General features: G+C 36.4%; 1 protein-coding gene across 4 annotated transcripts in view; it reads left to right on the forward strand.

Annotated features, from left to right (window-relative positions):
* The window catches only part of CDH18 (cadherin 18), a 605,364-nt gene that overhangs the window by 568,372 nt on the left and 10,653 nt on the right, over positions 1 to 26,339 (forward strand). The window contains exon 11 of one of the 4 annotated variants that reach the window (XM_015459117.3): positions 22,638 to 22,780. The exons of 1 other annotated variant lie outside the window; for it this stretch is intronic. In XM_015459117.3, coding sequence (XP_015314603.1) covers positions 22,638 to 22,732 — 95 coding nt within the window. In that variant the 3' untranslated portion in view covers positions 22,733 to 22,780. 4 annotated transcript variants of the gene reach the window in all.

The raw sequence follows: 26,339 nt of genomic DNA on the forward strand, positions 1-26,339 counted from the left end.
AATTAAGGGAAGACAGTAAGTAAAGTCATTTTCCAGTGTATAAAAAAATAAAATTTTTATTTTTAGCTACTGATGTTTTGACAAATATTATATTAATCTTTGCCTTCATGATCTCTGCAAGAAATAATAGACCAAAAAGGCTTATAATTGATACTGGATTTCTAACATAAAGAAATTTGAAGAGTTAACACTAAATTAATAGAATAAGAATTTATAATTTCCAAAGCAAAGCAATTTTTAAAAAAGGTAAATCTTATTTTATCAATAGAACAGAGGCCAGAAAGTAGAATAAAACATTCAAATAGACACAATGACAATATTTTGTGTAGAAAGTAGTTTAAATATGATAGTCACACTCAGATTAAATATCATTCTTAAAGATATTTTATTTTTAAAATATAGTGTTATATGCTGCTTACAAGAGATATATCAAATTCAAAATGTGATTGGAAGTTTATATAAAAAGGTAGAATATTTAGCTATTGCTGAGTGAAAAAGTTGGTTTAAAGCTCAACATTCAGAAAACTAAGATCATGGCATCTGGTCCCATCATTTCATGGGAAATAGATGGAGAAACAGTGGAAACAGTGTCAGACTTTATTTTGGGGGGCTCCAAAAATCACTGCAGATGGTGATTGCAGCCGTGAAATTAAAAGACACTTTCTCCTTGGAAGGAAAGTAAGCATCATATTCAAAAGCAGAGACATTACTTTGCCAAAAAAGTTCCGTCTAGTCAAGGCTATGGTTTTTCCAGTGGTCGGTCATGTATGGATGTGAGAGTTAGACTGTGAAGAAAGCTGAGCACCAAATAATTGATGCTTTTGAACTGTGGTGTTGGAGAAGACTCTTGAGAGTTCTTTGGACTGCAAGGAGATCCAACCAGTCCATTCTAAAGGATATCAGTCCTGGGTGTTCTTTGGAAGAAGAAGCTGAAACTCCAGTACTTTGGCCACCTCATGTGAAGAGTTGACTCATTGGAAAAGACTCTGATGCTGGGAGGGATTGCGGGCAGGAGGAGAAGGGGACAATAGAGGATGAGATAGCTGGATGGCATCACGGACTCGATGAACATGAGTTTGGGTGAACTCTGGGGAATTGTTGATGGACAGGGAGGCCTGGCGTGCTGCGATTCATGGGGTCACAAAGAGTCGGACATGACTGAGCGACTGAACTGAACTGAAGAATACAACAAATCACAAACTTGTTTTCTTAAAGCACATTCCTTTATTTACCTTGCATTTCTAAGAGTTAGCAGTTTCTTATGAGTTCATTCAACTGGCAGTTATTTCCGTCTTAGGATACTTTCAACCACTCACTACTAATTGAAATTAGCTAATCAGCATTGTACTGAGTGTTCCTCTCAGTCCAGAAAAATAAATCAAAAACAAAAGAACAATAATAAATAGAAACAAAACACAAGATTATCATTGTTAACAAATGAGATGCAATTGCCTCTGTGAAAAGTCAAACACAGAAACATCTTAAGAAACAATAAGACTTGATGACAAATTTTGGAACATAAATAAATGCCCCAAATGTCTAGATTTCTTATATGAAAAATATGAATAAATAGCATTGGTAAATTTAAAATGATAAAAACAAGTCAAACAACTTAACAAAATTCCTCTCAGATCATGAGGAAAAATGTCCAATAAATAATGACCAAGTTCACCATTATCAAAAGCAGTGCTACCGAAAATATTTTTTTTAAAAAGCAGAAAAATAATGTATTTATGCAATTAGTAAATCAAAACACTAGAATTACCATGTTAATGTGAAAATTAAATATAGTAGTGTTTTAGTCGCTAGGTCATGTCTGACTCTTGCATCCCATGGACTCTACAGGCTACCCTGCCAGGCTTCTGCGTCCATGGGATTTTCAAGGCAAGAATACTAGAGTGGTTTGCCATTTCCTTCTCCAGGGTATATTCCCTGACCCAGGGATTGAACCTGTCTCCTCCATTGCAGACAGATTCTACACTGACTGAGCTTATCATAAACTGAATTTAACTGGGGCTTCCATCGTGGCTCAGAAGGTACACAGTCTGCCTAAAATGCAAGAGTCACAGGTTCCATCCTTCGGCCAGGAAGATCCCCAGAGAAAGCTATGGCCACCCCCTCCAGTATTCTTCATGGAGAACTCCATGGACAGAAGAGCCTGGTGAACTACAGTCTATGGGATCTCAAAGAGTCAGACACTACTGAGCAATTAACATACACAAGTGTAATTTTTATCATAACCTGAAATTAATAATCTGTGAATAAAATGCAAACAGTAATGGGCTGAGAAAAAGCAAAACTGTAGTAAAGGAAGATGAAGGAAGTATAAAGTTAAAGGAAGGAGAAAGAGGACATATCCCTCTAGGTATTGAAATATTATAAGATGGTAAAGATTTACATCTCTATTTATGTATGTAAGAAATGGCTGCCAACTAAAGCAGTAAGTATTTGGATCACTTTCTTTTTGAACGGATGTATTTGCCTTGATACGACTCTTGCTGCCTTGAGCAAAATGTGACTCAAGGAATAATCCCTTATTTCCTCTAAAGTGAAAGTTTTAGCCCCCTAGTCCTGTCAGACTCTTTGGGACCCCATGGACTATAGCCCGCCAGACTCCTCTGTCCATGGGATTCTCCAGGCAAGAGTACTAGAGTGGCTTGCCATTTCCTTCTTCAATTATAAAAATATGAAGGCAATATGAGCCCTGACTGCTGGCTTTTCTTTCTTTTTTTAAATTTCTTTTTGGAATGCAACTGACTAAAATTTGATTGATTGATAGAATCCACTTCAAAGAGGCACCCATTTCAAAGATGGAAGTCTTGACTAAACAGGTGGCCAGCCGCTGGTAGGTGAAAAGCCAACTCCCCCATTTCCCTTTGTTCTAGAGATTTTTGGATGATTTCAGTAACTGATACCTTGGACTTGTTTGTTTTATTTTTTCCTTTTCCTCAACTTTAAATTCCTGCTCTTATGTTTTAAATTCATCCATAAAGAGAGAGTTTGAGAAACTCTCGGCCTCTGCCCTTGACCACAATGAAAGCTGAACTGCAAGATAAGACAGATAACTTAATAATATTCCTGCCTGGAAGAATGTGAAATGGTAATAAATTTCTTCGGAGAGAGTTTGTCATTTTATTGGATGAACAATTAGAGAGGGACATTATTACTGGTGAACCACAGAGACATCATGGGTTTAGTTCCTATCCACCATAATAAATCAATTATAATAAAATGAGTCCCATGATTTTTTCCAATGCATATAAAAGTGGTGTGTACATTTTAATCTGTTAAGTATGAAATAATGTTAGGTCTAAAAATATGCATAATTTAATTAAAATATTTTATTGCTAAAAGCAATAATCACCATCTGAGTAATTAGTGAGTCATACTATTTTTTGCAATAGTAACATCAAAGACCCCTGATCACAGATCACCATAACAAATATACTAATAATGAAAAAGTTTGAAATATTGTGAGAATTACTCAAATGTGACACAGAGACCGGAAGTGAGCAAAGGCTGTTGGAAAAATAGTGCCAATAGACTTGTGTGACACAAGTTGTTGAAAAACTTCAATTTTTTAAACAAACACAGTGTCTGCAAAACACAGTAAAGCAAAGCAAGATTAAAGGGGGCATGCCTGTACATAAGAGGCTTATGGAAGCTTCCTGGTGGGAGAGACTGACTGAGGGAGAAACTGGGTCTTGTTCTGATTGGGCCATGCTCAGTAAATCGTTAATCTAATTTCCTGTTGCTGGGTGGAGCTGTGTTTCCTCCCTGCTATTTACCGGGGCCAAACTATGGTGGAGGTAATGAAGATAATGGTGACCTACCTCAAAAGATCCCATGCATGTACTGCTACACTCAGTGCCCCCAATCCTGCAGCAGGCCACCACTGACCCATGCCTCCCCCGGAGACTCCTGGACACCCACAGGCAAGTCCGGGGCAGTCTCCTGTGGGGTCACTGCTCCTTTCTTCTGGGTCCTGGTGCACAAGGTTCTGTTTTGCCCGCCGAGAGTCTATTTTGCAGGCCTGTGTAAATACTGGGAGCTCTATGGTGGGGTAATGGCAACCTCCTCCAAGAGGGCTTATGCCATACCCAAGTCTGCTGCACCCAGGGCCTCTGGCCCTGCAGCAGACCATACCTCCAACAACCCATACACCCATAGGAGACACTCAAACACAGTTCTGTCTCAGTCTCTGTGGGGATCTCTCAGTTCTGGTGTTCACAAGGTTTGTTTGAACCCTCTGAGCATCTCTGGTGGAAATGGGGTTTGATTTTAAAGGCGAATTCGCCCCTCCTACCATCTTGCTGGGGCTTCTCCTTTACCCTTGGACATGGGGTATCTCCTCACAGCCACTCCAGTGCCTACCTTCTTACTGGGGTTTCTCTGACTTTGGACATGGGGTATCTCCACAGGGGCTGCCCAGCGCCTCGCAGCCACTGCTTGCTGCTCCATAAGCCTCTTATCATTCTCTATCAGAGGGCAGACAGACTGAAAAGCACAATTACAGAGAACTAACTAATTTAATCACATGGACCACAGCCTTGTCTAACTCAGTGAAACTATGAGCTATGTCATGTAGGGCCACCTAAGATGGGCAGGTCATGGTGGAGAGTTCTGACAAAATGTGGTCCACTGGAGAAGGGAATGGCAAACCACTTCAGTATTCTTGCCTTAAGAACCCCATGAACCATATGAAAAGGAAAAAAGATAGGACACTGAAAGATGAATTCCCCGGTTCATTAGGTGCCCAATTTGCTACTGGAGATCAGTGGAGAAATGACTCCAAAAAAGAATAAATAGATGGAGTCAAAGCAAAAGCAACACCCAGTTGTTGATGTGACCGGTGATAGAAGCAAGGTCTGATGCTGTAAAAAGCAATCTTGCATAGGAACCTGGATTATTAGGTCCATGAATCAAGGCAAATTGGAAGTGGTCAAACAGGAGATGGCAAGAGTGAACATGGACATTTTAGGAATCTGCAAACTAAGATGGACTGGAATGGGTGAATTTAACTCAGATGACCATTATATCTGTTACTGTGGGCAGGAATCCCTTAGAAGAAATGGAGTAGCCATCATGATCAACAAGAGAGTCCAAAATTCAGTACTTGGATGCAGTCTCAAAAATGACAAAATGATCTCTATTCATTCCAAGGCAAATCATTCAATATCACGGCAATCCGTTTATGCCCTGACCAGTAATGCTGAAGAAGCTGAAGTTGAAAGGTTCCATGAAGACCTACAAGACCTTCTAGAATTAAAACCCAAGAAAGATGTCCTTTTCATTATATGGGATTGGAATGCAAAAGTAGGAAGTCAAGAAACACCTGGAGTAACAGATGAATTTGGCCTTCAAGTACTGAATAAAGCAGGACAAACGCTAATAGAATTTTGCCAAGAGAATGCACTGGTCATAGTAAACAACCTCTTCCAACAACATAAGAGAAGACTCTACACATGGACATAACCAGATGAACAACACCAAAATCAGATTGGTTGTATTCTTTGCAGCCAAAGAGGGAGAAGCCCTATACAGTCAGCAAAACAAGACTGGGAGCTGACTGTAGCTCAGATCATGAACTTCTTATTGCCAAATTCAGACTTAAATTGAAGAAAGTGCAGAAAACCACTAGACCTTTCAGGTATAACCTAAAACAAATCCCTTACAATTATACAGTGGAGGTGAGAAATAGATTAAAGGGACTAGATCTGATAGACAGAGTGCCTGATGAACTATGGACAGAGGTTCGTGACACTGTACAGGAGACAGGGAGCAAGACCATCCCCAAGAAAAAGAAATGCAAAAATGCAGAATGGTTGTCTGAAGTAGCTGTGAAAAGAAGAGAAGCCAAAAGCAAAGGAGAAAAAGAAAAATATACTCATTTGAATGCAGATTTCCAAAGAATAACAAGGAGAGATAAGAAAGCATTCCTCAGTGATCAATGCAAAGAAATAGAGTAAAACAACAGAATGGGAAAGACTAGATATCTCTTCAAGAAAATTAGAGAACTAAAGGAATATTCCATGCCAAGATGTGCTCAATAAAGAACAGAAATGGTATGGGCCTGACAGTAGCAGAAGATATTAAGAAGAGGTGGCAATAACACACAGAAGAACTGTACAAAAAAGTTCTTCATGACCCAGATAATCACGATGGTGTGATCACTCACCTAAAGCCAGACATGCTGGAATGTGAAGTCAAGTGGGCCTTAAGAAGTATCGCTATGAACAAAGCTAGTGGAGGTGATGGAATTGCAGTTGAACTATTTCAAATCCTGAAAGATGATGCTGTGAAAGTGCTGCACTCAATATGCCAGCATATTTGGAAAACTTGGCAGTGGCCACAGTACTGGAAAAGGTCAGTTTTCATTCCAGTCTCAAAGATAGTCAATGCCAAAGAATGCTCAAACTACAACACAATTGCACTCATCTCACACACTAGTAAAGTAATGTTCAAAATTCTCCAAGCCAGGCTTCAACAGTATGTGAACTGTGAACTTCCAAATGTCCAAGCTGGATTTATAAAAGGCAGAGGAACCAGAGATCAAATTGCCAACATCCACTGAATCATCGAAAAAGGAAGGGAGTTCTAGAAAAAACATCTATTTCTGCTTTATTGACTCTGCCAAAGTCGTTGACTGTGTAGATCACAATAGACTGTGTGGATGACAATAAACTGTGGAAAATTCTGAAAGAGATGGGAATACCAGACAACCTGACCTGACTCTTGAGAAATCTGTATGCAGGGCAAGAAGCAACAGTTAGAACTGAACATGGAATGACAGACTGGTTCCAAATAGGAAAAGGAGTACGTCAAGGCTGTATATTATCACCATGCTTATTTAATTTCTATGCAGAGTACATCATGAGAAACGCTGGACTAGATGAAGCATGAGCTGGAATCAAGATTGCCAGGAGAAATATCAGTAACCTCAGATATGCAGATGACACCACCCTGATGGCAGAAAGCAAAGAAGAACTAAAGAGCCTCTTGATGAAAGTGAAAGAGAAGAGTGAAAAAGTTGGCTTACAGCTCAACATTCAGAAAACGAAGATCATGGCATCCAGTCCCATCACTTCATGGCAAATAGATGGAGAAACAGTGGAAACAGTGGCAGCATTAACTTTTTTGGGCTCCAAAATCACTGCAGATGGTGACTGCAGCAATGAAATTAAAAGATTCTTACTCCTTGGGAGAAAAGTTATGATCAACCTAGACAGCATATTAAAAAAGCAGAGAAACTGCTTTGCCAACAAAGGTCCGTCTAGTCAAGGCTATGGTTTTTCCAGTAGTCATGTATGGATGTGAGAGTTAGACTATAAAGAAAGCTGAGTGCTAAAGAATTGATGCTTTTGAACTGTGGTGTTGGAGAAGACTCTTGACTGTCCCTTGGACTGCATTGAGATCCAAACAGTCCATCCTAAAGGAGATCAGTCCTGAGTATTCATTGGAAAGACTGATGTTGAATCTGAAACTCCAATGCTTTGGCCGCCTTATGAGAAGAGCTGACTCATTGGAAAAGACCTTGATGCTGGGAAAGTTTGAAGGCAGGAGGCAAAGGGGATGACAGAGATTTGATGGCATCACTGACTCAGTGGACATGAGGTGGATAGGTTCTGGGAGTTGGTGATGGACAGGGAGGCCTGAAGTGCTGCAGTCCATGGGGTCCCAAAGAGTTGGACGTGACTGAGTGAAGGAACTGATGCAATGTACACTAATCCAATCAGGGTTGAACTAAGTCAAGGCTAATAGGCAGTTTTCTTTACATTCAGTCTGTCTCTGATTTATTCTCATCCCTAAGGCATGACCGTCTATGGCTTTCAACTAAGATTCTTTGTTTACTGGGACCTTCACCCTGGTCCCCTTCCTTAATCATTGTTCAACAGGAAGAGATGGTGGGGTATAAAAATAATAAGCCTCTTCTTTCTGCTTTTCCACTTACAGTTTTTTTTGTTTTTTTTTTTTGTCGTTTACTGAGTTTTATTTATTTATTTATTTTTTACTTTACAATATCCACTTAGAGTTTTAAATCTCTACTAAACTTTCAATTTAAATTTTCAATTTAACAAATGTCTTTAGGGAGAATCAGCCACATTAAGACTTCTCAATTTTCAGTATGACTGTGTGCCCAGGAGACTTCTTTTTTTTTTTTTTTTTTAAATCCCAGGAGATTTCTAAAAGTTCTTTTTTCTCTGTACCTAGCTTGGTATCCCAGCCTCTTGTTGCTGCTGCTGCTGCTAAGTCACTTCAGTCGTGTCCGACTCTGTGCAACCCCATAGACGGCAGCCCACCAGGCTCCCCTGTCCCTGGGATTCTCCAGGCAAGAACACTGGAGTGGGTTGCCATTTCCTTCTTCAATGTGTGAAAGTGATAAGTGAAAGAGAAGTCGCTCAGTCATATCCGAATCTTTGCGACCCCATGGACTGCAGCCTACCAGGCTCCTCCGTCCGTGGGATTTTCTAGGCAAGAATACTAGAGTGGCTTGCCATTGTCTTCTCCGCAGCCTCTTGTTAGCTCCTGGTATAATCAAATACATTGTAATCCACAGTTCAACTCTACCCATTTTTGCCCTCTCAAGCATCTCATCCCTCTACTTACCTTGCCTCAGCAACTCTCTATTGTCATTAAACAGACATTTACTTGAAGATTTCAGCTTTTTCTTAGTTATCTGTTAGTCAAAAACTACTATTTTATCCAGACTGTGTATTATATCACAAGAACCATTTGGCTAGTTTCATTAAAGAGTTGGGATATAAACAGGTCTTAGAAGAAAGGACACAGTTCATTAATAATCTAATTATCATTAAGATGCTGGCAGCCTGGTTATTCATTAATATTGGACAGATATTTGTTCTTAAAAATATAATTAAAACTGGTTCAGAATCCCATCTTATGTACTGAGAAAAACCAAGAATCTCTGTGCAAATTCTGAGGATTATGAGAGTAGATCATACAACATTGTTACTCTTTGTGCCATTCACCAATTTAACCAGTTTTCTCCTATTTCTCTGGCTCTTGTTTTCCCTGCTACTCCCCTATGCCTGTTATGTACTCAAAGCACAAACTTTTACTAAAGGTAAACAGAGTGCAGGGAAAGAGCAGCCCAGCTTAGCAGGTATCTGAAATGGATAACAGATGAAGGAAATTATAGCTTAAAAATTATGTCAAACTCATATTAAAAAACAAAACAACTCTTTACTGGGATCACATATACTGCTAAATAAATTAAACCTCTGAATAGATCCTGAAAATCACGTCCGAGGCAGTGGTCCAAGAAAGTTTAGGTACTGACCCAATTGTACCCAATAAATCTTACCCTATTGGAGCAATCCCTGGGAATCAGCTTGAAGGATCTCCCTAAGTGGATGATTACAGAACACTGCAGGGTCGTGCAGGTGGAAGGACAGAGGCGAACACACATTGAAATGGGATAGAGTAGGGTCAGGTTCTCTTGGGCAGTTGCTGATTCCTTTTTACTAATTTAGTTTTCAGCAGTATCAGTGGAGTCAGTGTCCTTGGGGACCTTCTCTCTAGTCCTTTGAGCCTTGTGGCATTTTGCTATGTCTCCTATCATCAACTTACCTCCAGTCACTTCCCCTTTTTTTGTCAAAGTCTTGGGAACACTTTCTCCATCCATACTCAGAATCATAACTCTGCAAAAATTCAATGCCCCAAAGAGCAAGTTGGCCAGCACATTCGTCATCCAACATTCAACACCCAACAGGGATGCCAAAGCAGATTCATGTCTTTAAATGACACCTGTGGTTGTTTGATACCCTGCACCTCCTTCATTGTACTACTTCCAACATGTGAGCTCTCCCCATTTAGATGATAAGTTCTGTGAAGGCAGGGATTTTTGTCTGACTTATTTGTTACTGTTATTCCTAACTGCAATGCAGGAGACCTGGGTTTGATCCCTGGGTCAGCAAGATCCCTTTGAGAAGGGAATGGCTGCCCACTCCAGTGTTCTTGCCTGGAGACATTCCGTGGACAGAAGGAGCCAAGCAGGTTACAGTCCATGGGGTCACAAACAGTTGGACACAGCTGAGTGACTTCACTCACTCACTCAACTCCTACTAGAAAGCCAGACACAGAGGATATTTTAGATTTTTTTATTTTTTTTATTTTTTTTTATTTTTTTTTTGGTTTTAGATATGTTTTTTTTTTTTAATTTTATTTTATTTTTAAACTTTACATAATTGTATTAGTTTTGCCAAATATCAAAATGATTTTTTAAAAAATTATTAAATTAAAAAAAGAAAAAGAAGGTGAAGGAAGCAACATAGAAGAATGTTTCAGAGCTCTACTCAGGAAACAGGTTGCCTCAATTTGAAAACTGCTTCTTCTGCTAAATAATTATGTGTGAGGCCATAGCCATATTCTTGTGCTGTGTGCCTCAGTTTCCTCTTTCATCAAATGGAGACAGAGAGACCCTTATTCCTATTTCATTTTTATGAAGAGGGATCAAAATATAAAGAATTTGAGATCATGTACGAAATGCTGCATGTTTTAAAGGGTGCATTAAAAATAACTAAGAATTAAATAAATAAATACATGGAAAATGACAATGAAATATCTGAAGGAACATGCATGAAGGAATGTATCAGTTTAAGATTAAAAAATTATGTATATAATCCCAGAGAAATTCCCTAACTTAATAGATAAGAAATAATTGTACAAATTTCCAGAAAATGAATTTAAATTGTAAATAAATTAAATGATGCTGAAGTATTCATTTGCAAAATTACAAGCTAATAGTTCATGGACTTTCTTTTAATAACATTTCAAAAAGAGAACTACAATCAAATACATCTCTTCCTATCTAAGATAATGTTCATGTGACAGTTAAGGAAGGGTATTTTAAAATGCTAAATGCCTCAGAAAATATAAAAACTATTTGTCAATCATAGTAAAATCCTATTGATAAAATATTTGCAACTACAACAGCCAAATGAATAAGATAAAAATAAATTTCTGGAAAAGTAAAAACAATATAAAACAAACAATATAAAAAAACAATATAAAACAATATAAAAAAACAATATGATTAAATATCAAATAGAAATGATTTAAGTGCCACATATATTCACATGGAAAAGTAATAATTTAATATGTTAGAAAATATACTTTTTAAGATATGTTTTTCAACACACTTTGAATATTTTCAGTAAGAATGTACTCATGTATTTCATAGAGTTAAAAATATAGAAAAACACCTGAAATACACACACACACACCCACACACACGCGTGCACACACACACACTCAGCCTTATCCCCACCCCTGACACTTCACACTGGTCTGTCTAGCATGTTCTTCTCCAATCTTACACTGTATTACTATTCACCACCATTCTTACTCTCTTTTTTAGAATGTTTTCTTCTAAAAGAAATTCTATAGTCAACTCTTAAGTTAGTTTTTGTTTTTTTTTCCCCCCTTGCCATTCAGTCTTCAAGGCACTGTCTGATGTGTTTGAGGCAATGATATAAGCTGTTCAGAATGCAAGAAAATAAAACACACAGCTTCTGCTTTCAAAGGACTCTCCACCTACCTAGGAAAATAAAGATGATATGAATGTAACTCACAGCTGAAGGCAGTGAAATGTGAGTTTCTTTAGAGGGATGACTGGAAGTCATATCATTAAAAGAAGTGGGACGTGATTTGCCTTTACAGAATGGAGTCTTGTTCCCCTAGCTGGAGCAGATTAGAGAATATTTTTCAATGATATGGGGAATGAAGACAGCATAGAGATGACAGAATGTGACATTAGTCTTAGGAATTTAGCCAAAGAGATGACAAAGCAAAAACATGTGCATTTTAATTCACTATTAAAAACACTAGGCATGAAACACTGTGCTGTACTTTGTGCTCCCCCCACCGAAATAGACAAGATATTCTGCCATTAATTCTTTACTTGCTCTAGTACCAAATTGTGATAGATAAAAACATTTTTATTAAACACGAGTCTTCAACATTTATCTGGAAAGTTATGACCATTAGCTATTAAAAAAAAAAAAAACTTCTTTGATTTGGAAAATAGCCAAGTGATGATTTTTATTTTTCTGACAACATATACAGCAAAAGTATAATGTAAATACATTTTTTAAATGATGACCTTATTTTTATCATTAATATACTGGTAATAGCATAATTTTATTTAAAATGAAAAACAAGAGTTCAGATGATAATTTTTAAGTTAGAATTTAAAGGTTTTATTACCTTAAAATAACAATGAAAGTATGGTATGTTTTCTGATTAAAATGTAGTTTTTCCTACAACCATCTTCTCTTTAAATTGTGATAGGTAAACTTTTCTTTTTGACATAAAAAAAATCCACTGTATAATTTCAACTTCTTAACTAAGTATCTACAGCAAATGAACCATAGCTGTAATGTCTTAAAATCTAGGAGTCTAGGCTTACCCCAAAGGTCTGAACGTACAATGCTTTTGTTCATTCATCCTGTAGTAGCAAAGTGTAGCCTAATCCACCAATATAAAATCATCCTTAGTCTACAAGTCTTTTCTGCTTCATGATCTTTATATTGCCTCTGGGAGGACTAGGCTTTATTTGATGCAAGGAGATTTGCCAGACTAATTCCTAGGCTTAATTCCAATTATCAAGTGCATTTGTAAATCTTAAAGATTTTGGTAGAGAAAGAGATCATTTTTAACTATGTGTATGTTTGTATCTCTATATTCAGTTTCCTAAATCACACTTCATGTGCCTTTTAGATTGAAAATTCTTATCTTACTTTTTATTGATAATTTACTATCAAGAACATCTGTTACTCATATTTATCTCTAGGTTATCTCCTTTATATATATGTTTCCCACTTCTGTAGATGCTTCCATTCTTTAAAAATGAATGACTTCAAATAGCACATTCTTTCTAACAAAATGATTAAACTGCAATGAAAATGACCACTTTAAAGCATGTTAAATGAAAGATTCTATAGACTGTCATTTTCAACTTGTTGCAGTATATTGAAGACTTTTCCCCCTTGGTTTTATTACTTTTTATTGTTTCTTTATAATATTACTTCTAAAAGTGAAGGTTATATTATTTATAAATTGTATCATTTTTAGCAAAATACTTAATATTATTTTCAGAAAACACTGTTTTTCCTTGTGGCTGTTTGGATTTGATGAAGAATAAGTTTACTTTGCATTGATTTTAAGATGTGATATTTTCAAATTTGACTAGGAGCTGTGAAGAAAATATCTTTGGGGGCATTTTCTTTCAGATTTCACAGTCCACTGGTAGTGAAATGCAGTTATTTACCTTGATACATATTGGAAACCATAAGAGATTTTATGTTTATTTCACACTTCTTCGGCATTGTCAGATCCCAAGCAGTCAATATTCCCATCATTTATTTTGTCCTTCAAATGAGAACTCACAGCTGGTGTTGTAATATGCTTAATTTCTCTGCAGATTATAACTATTTAAAATTCTGTTTTTATCCACAGGGCTTCAAGAGACCATTTAGCATTTCCTCCCATTCCTAAATAAAATAGCACATGCACAGTCTGTCCTGAGAGTATAGTTGCAAATGATGCCTCAGACATCCTCTCGTGGATGTGGGCGCAGCTGTGCCCCAAGTCACTACCATCAGTGATGAGGCTGATACGCAAGACAGATTGTTTTTGTTCACCCACGAATTTCCTTTCTCCTCCTAGGCAAGTCTCAGTCTTATTCAGTCATACCTGACAGATTCACACTGTCCTTCATAGGAAGGCAGAGACTCAAATCTTGACTAATGAGAAGGCAAACAGTCTGTAAGCCATCATGACTCTAAAAGGGGAAAGGGTAACTTACAGAAGATTTAATGAATCTTCTGCTGTAGATAGAAAAATATGCTTTTATTCTTTCTTTAGTGATTTTAACCCCTGTTGATTGTTTTTTACTTTTATATATATATATATATGTGATGAGATGGCTGGATGGCATCACTGACTCGATGGACGTGAGTCTGAGTGAGCTCCAGGAGTTGGTGATGGACAGGGAGGCCTGGCGTGCTGCGATTCATGGGCTTGCGAAGAGTCGGACACGACTGAGCGACTGATCTGATCTGATACATGTATACTCATATATATATATATATATATATATAGTATATATACAGTGTATATATATGTATATATAGTATATATATGTGTGTATATATATATATATATACATATATATATGAGTATATATGTACTATTGTGTACTTTGTATTGTTTCTTTATAATATTACTTCTAAAAGTGAAGGTTATATTATTTATAAATTTTATCATTTTTAGCAAAATACTTAATATTATTTTCAGATATATATATATATATGAGTTTGTTAGCCCACACCGTATCACCTTCTTATATACCTACTCACAGTGTCAGCAAAAAAAAAAGGAAAACAAAACAAAAAACAGCTGACACGTATTCTAAGCAATAAAAATATGACTGATTTTGCTATTCAGCACCACTTTGCTTTGTTTTCCTGTTGCGAAAATGTAGGTTACACTCCTGCCTTAATTCCTTCCTTGCTCAGAATCGCAAAAAATGCTGCAGGAGTCATCAACTCTACTCTCTGCCTTAAGGCAGAAGAAACTTGAAACATAGAATCTTAAATAATTTTTAAACAGGATTATGTGTTCACTTTTTTAAACTCTGTAAGAATTCATCTTAACAGTTTCCTTCAGTGTTTATAAATACCGTGTCCAAACATAGTTTACTGTAGAATACTTGATTCATTCATTTCCTACCATAATTTAAAGGTATGTGATAAATATTGACAACAGGGTTTCTGCTGCAATTCATATTCCTTTTGCGGGGAGTGGATAAACTGCTGCTCTTATCTGTAGTTCTACAGTTTCTGTGGTTATATTATTGTGATATGCTTATGAATTATTTTAGATTTGGGTTTCTATTTTAAAAAGCTCCTGTTTTTCTTCTTTACCACCCTATTCACCTAAGTTAACACTCTTATGCAAATTTATATGTGCTTTTCATGAGCAAATTTGCTGATATTCTACAAGATTCATATTTTTGTTTCGTATGTATTCATGTTCTTTTTAAAGTGAATAGTATACAGAGTCTTGTATACATAGATAGACATTATTAGTAGCAGGGAAGGGTTGAGCAGTTTTCAAATGTGGTTTTAATATGTTGATAATAGATAGGAGCTTCTTTTCAGAAATAGATATTTTCCTACTGTGCATGGGGGATTGAGGCTCAAGAGAAAATGGCAAAATGAGCTTAGAATAGCTACTCTATAGCATCTGATGAAATATTAATTTTAATAAACCGATTATTCATCTCCATTGAGAACATACTCAGTGTTACCCTCTATCCTTGTTAGGGTCATTTATGATGGCTATAACTATTTAACAGCAAATTTGTGAATTTGAAAGCAGAATCTCTAGCAGTGGATGGTTGTGTTTATCAGGGATGTAAAAGTTATCAAGAAGGAGTGTGGCAGATGGTGAAAAGGGTGACATTCCAGGGTGCAAATAGGAACATAATGACATATTGGATCAGAGTTCTGTGGTTTGGCAGAAACACAGTGAGGCCAGGAGGATGTTTACAAATTTAAATGAATGGGCAGAATCGAGAGTCTCAGAAACTGAGATTAAAGCAATTCTAGGATTAAAAGAATAGGAAGTCAGGAAACAGGAGAAGAATAAGAATGAACCTTAAGCAGAGACCATGAGGAGATCAAGATAGATTAGTTCATTTTGGTTTTAATTTCTTAATACATAACATAATAAGGAAACTATAACAGAAGACAATTTCCTGCCAAGTGTAGTTCAAATCATTATTTACCAAGTACCTGTTATGTGAAAGGGTATTTTGCAGGAAAGCAAAAGAGTATTGTTTCCTGCATGGACTCTGATAATAGTTAAATTATGAATGTATCTTACTGCTGCTGGAAGACCAGATAAAAATGAAAATGAAATGAATCCATGAATATTTATCTCTCTGGTGGAAAATAAGGTTCTATCTCCTAGTGTTTTTTTTTTTTTTTCAGATTAAAAAAAAAAAAAAACAAAGGAAATAAAGTTTATTCCAATTAAAGAGATATGCCTCTTTAATTAAAGATCTCAAACTTTTCTGCTATTGTAATAGATTTGGAAATATCACTTTAATAGTCTGCTTGACTATGCTTGAGATGAAGTTTACCTTTATGCCTGCATGATCAAATGGGATTGCATGGGCACCTAGTAATTCAAGAGTTTTGAGGAATGCATGGTTTTAGTACTTTCCAAAATCAAAGGTAATTTTGAGCTTTAATATAAGACATTTTTGCCCTTGGGAGTATTTTAAAAGCGTGCCTCATTTTAACTTAAACTGTACTACCGTTTATGAAAGTAGCACAAAGATTGGAAACATTCAAGATCTTTCAAGATGTTGGCCAAAGAAATAGTAGAGCACATACTACTGATTCAAGAAAATTATATCTGAATTTTAGAAGCACTTTGCTATTTGTGTTATACTATTATACTCTGTAGCCTTCTGTCCCTGTAGAAATATAAAGGTTGGAGTTATTCCTATCCAACCTTACATTTTACTGTAAATATCTTGTGTGAAAGATCCTTCCAAAATCATCAATTATGAAATCCCTGGACTTCTTATAGCTGCAAAAATAAGTTATTATTATTATTATTTTTTAAAAAGGACTTCAAGTATCATTTCTTTCACAGTCATCACAATGATATTTGTAAATATCTACTTGAGCCAACTATGATATATTTGCATGGCAGTCTCCCTGCTTCTTCCTATATGTCTGCACATCCTTTTCTGAACAAGAAATGGGATATATGACAAAATAAATAATGTACTGTCATCTACTTTGAAATATTAAAACACATTTAGGGTTTTTTTGACATTGCATTGAAATATAGTTGCTGGGAATGTCATGAAAATGTTGATTGTATTCAGAAAGACAATAATTACTCAGAGCTTCTCAAAATTTTCTGGAAAATTTCCAAGACATTTTGGGCACCTAAACTCATACAAGACATGTAGAATTCTGACACTCTTTGCTTCAAAGATTCTTCATATGACATATTTTTCAAAACCTTTTATCAACGTCAAGGACTTCAAAATTGAGTTAAAAATATCAGTTTTAAGACAGTAGATCCAAACTTATGGACAGTATGTAATGGAATATTCCCAATGAAGGATTGCCTTAAAATTCCACAGCTTTATTGAATGCTTCTGAGACTGCTTCAGATCTATTGCTTCATTATTGCATTCAGATAGTGTATGTATTTGAAAACAAAAGACATTACTCAAGTTCTCTCCCATATGATACCCTTTAAACTTTACATCTAATATGCATCTTTATTTTCTGTCTTCTTGTTAGTTTGAGTTCTTTGTACTAGCTAGCTGTTCAAAATCCCTTTGAATCCTAATCCAGGGTTAGCTATATTAGCTTGGCTTCCAACCATTCTATTATCCTCTGTCTTCATCCAAATTCTTTTTTTTTTTTCCTGTCATTTAATTGGGACTTTTATTTATTTTTATTTATTTTTTAATATAAATTAATTTATTTTAATTGGAGGCTAATTCATGTTGATGTATGGCAAAACCAATACTATATTGCAAAGTAATTAGCGTCCAAATTCTTAAGAATTAGAATTAAGAACCAACATTGAGTACACATTATTAGAGATTATCCTTTACTTGGCATTGAAAATTAGCACTTCTTATTCACAGATTTAACATCCTGGTATGGTTTCCATTTATTCAATTCATATTAAATTTTATCTGGTTTAAAGTTATTCTAGACTTTCTGTAATACTTTTTTTAAATTTTATTTTATTTAACTTTACAATATTGTATTGGTTTTGCCATATGTCAAAATGAATCTGCCACAGGTATACATGTATTCCCCATCCTGAACCCTCCTCCCTCCTCCCTCCCCATACCATCCCTCTGGGTCATCCCAGTGCACCAGCCCCAAGCATCCAGTATCGTGAATCGAACCTGGACTGGCAACTTGTTTCATATATGATATTATACATATTTCAATGCCATTCTCCCAAATCATCCCACCCTCTCCCTCTCCCACAGAGTCCAAAAGACTGTTCTATACATCAGTGTCTCTTTTGCTGTCTCGTATACAGGGTAATTGTTACCATCTTTCTAAATTCCATATATATGTGTTAGTATACTGTATTGGTGTTTTTCTTTCTGGCTTACTTCACTCTGTATAATAGGCTCCAGTTTCATCCACCTCATTAGAACTGATTCAGATGTATTCTTTTTAATGGCTGAGTAATACTCCATTGTGTATATGTAATACTTTTTTTTTTTTTTTCTTTAATGGCTGCATCACAAAGCATGAGGGATCTTAGCTCCCAAAACAGGGATCAAACCCGTGCCTCTAACAGTGGAAGCACCAGGAGTCTAAACTACTAGACCACCAGGGAAGTCCCAATACTTGGGACTGGTTTACTTTTTACATCTTATTTTTTTTTAATTGTTTTCATTATTATTATTTTTTTTACTTTACAATATTGTATTGGTTTTGCCATACATCAACATGCATTCACCACGGTGTACATGTGTTCCCCATCCTGAACCACCCTCCCACCTCCCTCCCCATACCATCCCTCTGGGTCATCCCAGTGTACCAGCCCCAAGCTTCGTGTATCTTGCATCGAACCTGGACTGGCAATTCGTTTCTTATATGATATTATACATGTTTTAATGTCATTCTCCCATATCATTCCCACCCTCCCCACAGAGTCCAAAAGACTGTTCTATACATCTGTGTCTCTTTTGCTGTCTCGCATACAGTGTTGTCATTACCATCTTTCTAAATTCCATATATATGTGTTAGTATACTGTATTGGTGTTTTTCTTTCTGGCTTACTTCACTCTGTATAATAGGCTCCAGTTTCATCCACCTCATTAGAACTGATTCAAATGCATTCTTTTTAATGGTTGAGTAATACTCCATTGTATACATGTACCATAGCTCTCTTATCCATTCATCTGCTGATGGACATCTAGGTTGCTTCCACGTCCTGGCTATTATAAACAGTGCTGTGATGAACATTGGGGTACACGTGTCTCTTTCAATTCTGGTTTCCTCGGTGTGTATGCCCAGCAGTGGGATTGCTGGGTCGTATGGCAGTTCTATTTCCAGTTTTTTAAGGAATCTCCACACTGTTCTCCATAGTGGCTGTACTAGTTTGCATTCTCACCAACAGTGTAAGAGGGTTCCCTTTTATCCACATCCTCTCCAGCATTTATTGCTTGTAGACTTTTAGATCCCAGCCATTCTGACTGGCATGAAATGGTACCTCATTGTGGTTTTGATTTGAATTTCTCTGATAATGAGTGATGTTGAGCATCTTTTCATGTGTTTGTTAGCCATATGTATGTCTTCTTTGGAGAAATGTCTATTGAGTTCTTTTGGCCCATTTTTTGATTGGGTCATTTATTTTTCTGGAATTGAGCTGCAGGAGTTGCTTGTCTATTTTTGAGATTAGTTGTTTGTCAGCTGCTTCATTTGCTATTATTTTCTCCCATTCTGAAGGCTCTCTTTTTACCTTATAGTTTCATTTGATGTGCAGAAGCTTTTAAGTTTAATTAGGTCCCATTTGTTTATTTTTGCTTTTATTTCCAGTATTCTGGGAGGTGGGTCATAGAGGATCCTGCTGTGATGTATGTCAGAGAGTGTTTTGCCTATGTTCTCCTCTAGGAGTTTTATAGTTTCTGGTCTTATGTTTAGATCTTTAATTCATTTTGAGTTTATTTTTGTGTATGGTGTTAGAAAGTGTTCTAGTTTCATTCATTTACAAGTGGTTGACCAGTTTTCCCAGCAACACTTGCCTGACTTCAGGCTCTACTACAAAGCCACAGTCATCAAGACAGTATGGTACTGGCACAAAGACAGAAATATAGATCAATGGAACAAAATAGAAAGCCCAGAGATAAACCCACACACCTATGGACACCTTATCTTTTTACATCTTATATTTCAAGTTTAGAGGCATTGCTCGTCATGTAATATTGCAATTTAAGTGAGATAAAGTTTGTTCTCATACATAATTATATTTATATGTATGTAGATATATATGTATCTTCTTATCTCTTTCATTTTAGTTCAAAATTTGCTTGTTCAAGTTCAGTGAGCCTACTGCCAAGTACATTTTCTACAGGTCAAGAGAGGAACACAATATCCCTTGTCAAGAGCTCATTATTCTGCTATGCTAAGCCTTTCTAGGTAGGAAGCTTTTGCTTTCTGAATCTTCTTTCTTTTCAAAAGTCAGACCTTCAGCTGGGAAAATGAAAGAATATTGTCATGTCTCTGTGTCTGAGAGCTTTCTATGTGAGAACTTAAAGTGCCCTAGAAACATATTCTGGCTTTCTTCTCATTTCTTATCATGTTTCTGATTGTATTTCCAATAATTATCTTGATAAAGAACTTGCTACCAGATGAAGAATGTAAAGTGCACACAAGCCTAGAGCCATAAAGGGGAGTCCCCATCTACCCTTATATCTTATCATGTGATTCACACATAATGTGTAAAACCTCACATGAGGTTTCTTGGGATCAGGGACCAGTGTCTTCCATCTTTTCTTCAGAGGACTGACTGTGAGATCCTCAAACATGTTTGTGTCTGTATCTGTTCATATCTTTTTCTTAGATTAAGAAATTGTGAATAGAGGCAATTTTATATTAACCACTACGCAACATCCTACACCTGATAGATGTACTTAATCAAAGGTCTGGGTTTCTGAGAGTGTACTTGTGATGGTTTTACTCTTAAAAACACATATGATGCAATTTCTCCTCTTTTTTTCCATCATTCTGAAACCTGCTTCAGAGGAGACAATCAATACACTTTTCTTTAAATTTCTCTTCTCCCAAGTAAGAAAATACTGGTAGTAACTTATTAGATTATTTATATTCTATAACACACCTTCAACAACTCATATAGATGTATATACTCATATAGATCTATATATAAGTTTTACATATATAAATCACTCATGTGTTTTATTATCTGTATTCCATTGAATGTTTGAAATATTACCTGTTTTTTGGATTAGTTTGGCAATATACAATCAAAATATATCTATATAAATTATCATAAGCATATTCATAAGTAATAGAATTCCAATTTTCTGAATAATAGAAATTGATATGAGAAAAAGAATTCCTAAATTATCTAACAATTTACTAACTTTATAGTGAAAAATCATTAATTGGCAGCTGTAGCCAAACGTTGGATTCTCTGGGAAGCAGGCTCTGGACTGGAGCTTAGAGGACAGGATGCTTCTTGCAGTTTGCCTTCAAGATCAGCAGTTATGGACCACAGTGAGAGTGGAAGAAAGGGCAGAGTGAGCAATTAAGCGACCATAAAATTCGAACATGTCTATGGCTGACCCCATGGGAAAGCTGGAATTAAGCTTGCCCTTCAAGGTTTTCTGCATTTAGCAGAAGTGACTTGATCTTTATAACCTTGAATTAATGAGTCATTGATTATGTGCTGCTCCAGAAGGATATGACCTTGGGCCAGGTAGCAATCTACAGTTCAGGTAACAAGTCACTCTATGCAGGAGTTCTGAACAGCACATACGAATGTGCACCTAAAGGATCCTTTAGTTAATAGATGCAGAAGGAGAAAGAACAATGCTGAAATAAACATGTCCTAAGTGCATCCAATGCCATCGATATGAACTGCCAGTGAACTGGTGAAGAAGCGGCAGTATGGCATCCTGGTTTTGAGCAGGTTCTAGAATGTATTGGGGCGTAGCTTGATTATTGTCTAGCTCTGTGATTTGGGGCATTTTACCCCATGGGACTCAGGTTATTCATGTTAAAAGTATTATTCCTAATAAAAATGAATTTCCCTAAAATGTAAGGAATGTGGCATCCTCTCCCTTTTATGGTTGTATGGATTGATCAAAAGTCATCATGCAATTATTTACCATAGTATATGGCATTTTAAAAGCACATAAAAATGAATTAACTATTTTATTCATCATTTACTTCCCCATGGTGTTCGCACTATAACAAAAGTTCTTCAAATTGCAAGTGTAAAACAATGTATCAGTTTATCTGGTGTCTCCATAAATATATTACCTGTATCAATGGTTCTTAAACATTTTTGTATATTAACCTCACTTGAAGTTTGCTAAACATATAGATACCTGTTTCTATCAGAGTCACCAGGTTTGGGATAGGGACACTAGCTCACCCCATAGTTTGGTGTCCATGAATCACTTTCAACCCTTTGGCTAAAATGTCCACACGCCAAATGTTTATTGCTTCTACCTCCTCTGTCATCCACTATTTCCCCTCCCCTTTAGTCCAGGCCTTATTAATTTTTCACATAGTTTTCTCCATTTAATAACCAGTTTTAGTAACTGGTTAATAATCTCCCTTCACGTTCCTCTATCCATTTCATAAAAGAAAAAAAAAAATACACATACCCATGTTATCCTTTAAAGGAAATGTGACTCTTTAACGGCGGCTTTACTAAGTACATTTTGTTCTGCTTATGTCTGTCATAGATAACACAGCCAGCATTCTGACAAGGCGGAGGAGATTTAGTCGAACTATTCAGGATGTGTATTATCTCCCCATTATGATCTCTGATGGTGGAATCCCCTCTCTCAGCAGCAGCAGCACCCTCACCATCAGGGTTTGTGCATGCGAGAGAGATGGGCGCGTGCGGACCTGCCATGCCGAAGCCTTCCTGTCCTCGGCTGGTTTGAGTACAGGAGCCTTAATCGCTATTCTTCTGTGTGTTGTCATCCTCCTAGGTAAGTCACTCTAAATCCTAAGGGATGATGGCATTTCTGAGTGTGCCCTACAGCGGTGCGTTCAAAAACAGAGACAGACAGAGACAGAGTCATTTTAACAAGACTTTAGAGCTAGGAATGCTTTATGTAATACCAAAACTTGACTGCACTGATTTTCTTTTAAATAACCTTCTTGATACCATAGTTAATCTTGAAATAATTTGGTTCAAATGTAATGAGAGTTGAAATGTGAGAAGAAAGGGTAGGATAAATCTTTTTAGAAAAGATCTACTTTAGAAAGAAATGGTATTAAGTATTCTGAATCCCATATTGAAAGGGCTTTTCCAATTTATTTCAAAGAACATAAGTGACATTATTTACAATGAATCTGACCACCAATTAAAAAGAATAAGTTTCCTGTAGAAACTTCTATCAGTCTAAAATATTAGTTGGTCATCAACTTCAGTTGAATTTACAGGACTAAGTCTAAAATAATTTTTGGTCTCAGAGATATCAGATATTATTATTAAATTAAAACTAATGTATTTTAATTTATTGAATTACATTTTTTAAAGAAGATAATTTCTCTAATTTTATGTTCTCTTTGATAAGTCAAAACCTTACCAACTGCATTTGAAGCCAATATTATTATAAACTCTTTAGAATTACTATACAAAGTGAGACAGCAAATTCAGATATTTTTTTATAAGAAAGGTAGATGTAAAGAATCTTTTGATTTAGAGTTTAAATGGGTATGTATATATGTTTCCAGTGTATCTTCACCCTCTAGCTTTCTCATAGCACCATATATTTTGCTCTGTTCTCTGTACTTATGTGTGTATGTTAGAAAAACAAACAAAATACATACTTTGGTGAGACAGAGAAATTCTTGTCCCTTGTTTTGTTCCTGGGTTAGAAGACAAATTACTTTTACAGAGGAGTGGAGATCAAGGTGACATGAGACTGAGTAGAAAGGATGGGGTAAAATGAAAAAAAAAAAAAAGGTGGGTTTGGTTTTAAGAGTCCAAGGAGAAGTTTAAAGTAGGCGTGTCCCATCATAACATCTGTATGCTTAACAAAGACAGCTATGAATGAAGTGGATAGCAGATCTCATGATGACAAGAGAGTAGGTAGGCAAATCAGTTAGGAATACAATACATTTGTCTCACTCAGACACAGCATAATTTGGACCAGCACATTCCCTCATGGCTCAGCTGGTAAAGAATCCACCTGCAAAGTGGGAGACCTGGGATCGATCCCTGGGTTGGGAAGATCCTTTCTAGGAAGGAAAGGCTACCCACTCCATTTCAGGTCAGTAAGCAAACATTTAATATTTATGATATGGTGTTTTTTCTAGAAACACGTATCCAAGGCTAAGAGTATAATAGCCAAAAATTACAGAAAACAAACAAACAAAAACAATCTTGGATAAACTAGATATGCAGCTGAGTTAGAACAGTATCAGAGACTTTTCATCTCTTGCTAAATGTGAATCTTTAAGACCTTCATTGATCTTCCCAGAGCTGAGGGACACTAGAAATGCATTTTGTTGATGTCACCACAGCCAGAGACAATGAAGAGAGAAGGATAGACCAGGACTGAGCTGTGATAAACTGCAGTGCGATCACCAAGTCAAGAAGGATGAAATACCAGGGAAAGCAAAGCAGAAATCACAGAAGAAGGAACAGAATTAGTAAGGGTGATGTCCTAAAATCAAAGAAAATAAGTGTATCAAGGAGGACAGAGCATTCAACCATGCAAAAACTGCCTAAAAGTTAAGTAAATTGAGCAACAAAAAGTGTCAATTGCACTTGGCAATTTGAAGCATGGAGGTTTAACTCTTCATAACAAGAGCTATTTCATTGTAGTACAGTCTTTTGTAGTAGAAGCATGGTGGTGAAGGCAACCAGAAAAATCAGATTTTTTCCCCTTTTTTTAATTTAATTTTTTAAAGTATAGTTGATAAGAAATGTTGTGACTCAGTTATACACATATATTCTTTTTTTCATGTTCCCTTCCATTATGATTTAGCATAGGATATTATTCCCTGTGCTATACAGTAGGACCTGTGCTTTATCCATCCTATATACAATAGTTTATGTCTCCTAATCCCAAACTCCTCTCTCACCCTCTCCCCCAACCCCCTCTCTCTTGGTAGCCACAAGTCTGTTCTCCATGTCTGTGAGTCTGTTTCTGTTTTGTAGATAGGGCCATTTGTGCCATATTTTATAGTCCACATATAAGTGATATCATATGGTATTTTTCAAAAGCAACAACCAAAAAAAAAAACCCAAAGAATAAACAGCTACAAACATTGAATCCTCTAGATTTCCTAAATGAAACTACAAAGAATAGAACTCAGTGACTTTTTGTAAGACAACTATACTTCAATTAAAGAAAAAAAAAGAACACTCTGACATTAATATAAGTTCTTCCAAGTCCTTATTCTGAAAGATATTTCAGTGGTGGAACCTGTTACCTTTGGCTTTTATTTTCATTTATCATCAGAAAATTATTTTGCATACTAAAATTAAAACCTTTAAAACTGACAGATATCAATGTAAGGTACATTTAGGCATATTATATAAAATAATATTCTTTACCAGCTGAGCTACAAGGGAAGCCCAAGAATACTGGAGTGGGTAGCCTATACCTTCTCCAGTGGGCCATCCCGACCTAGGACTTGAACTGGGGTCTCCTACATTGCAGGAGGACTCGTTACCATCTGAGCTATAAGCAAAGCCCCTATATTACATAAAAAATCATTTCATTATTTTGTGAAACAATACATTCCTTTAATTGATTTTATGAAAATGGCTTTTTCCCCCACTTTGAGGTAAATAAGAGAATATTTCTAAAAATTATGCTATACATCAGGGCTAATGAAACAAAGGTTACATTTGATATGCTTGCTCCTTCAATTTCTATTGAAAATCAAATGTCTTTACACTATAATTCAAAAGTTGCAGAATTTCTTAACCTTGGGTTTAAGCAATAATTATTTGTAATGTAATTTATATTTTTCATGGCATTTTAAGGGCATATATTGTTATAGAGAAAATATCTGGCCCACAAACTTGAAATATAGACATTTGTAACTTTGAAATCAGTTCAGTTCAGTTCAGTCATTCAGTCATGTCTGACTCTTTGCAACCCCATGAATCACAGCATGCCAGGCCTCCCTGCCCATCACCAACTCCCGAAGTTCACTGAGACTCACGTCCATCGAGTCAGTGATGCCATCCAGCCATCTCATCCTCTGTCGTCCCCTTCTCCTCCTGCCCTCAGTCCCTCCCAGCATCAGAGTCTTTTCCAATGAGTCAACTCTTCACATGAGGTGGCCAAAGTACTGGAGTTTCAGCTTCAGCATCATTCCTTCCAAATAAATCCCAGGGCTGATCTCCTTCAGAATGGACTGGTTGGATCTCCTTGCAGTCCAAGGGACTCTCAAGAGTCTTCTCCAACACCACAGTTCAAAATTCTTCGGTGCTCAGCTTTCTTTACAGTCCAACTCTCACATTCATACATGACCACTGGAAAAACCATAGCCTTGACTAGACGGACCTTTGTTGGCAAAGTA

Source organism: Bos taurus, chromosome 20 (genome assembly GCF_002263795.3).
Source record: "Bos taurus isolate L1 Dominette 01449 registration number 42190680 breed Hereford chromosome 20, ARS-UCD2.0, whole genome shotgun sequence".
In the NCBI taxonomy this organism is placed as follows: Eukaryota; Metazoa; Chordata; class Mammalia; order Artiodactyla; family Bovidae; genus Bos; species Bos taurus.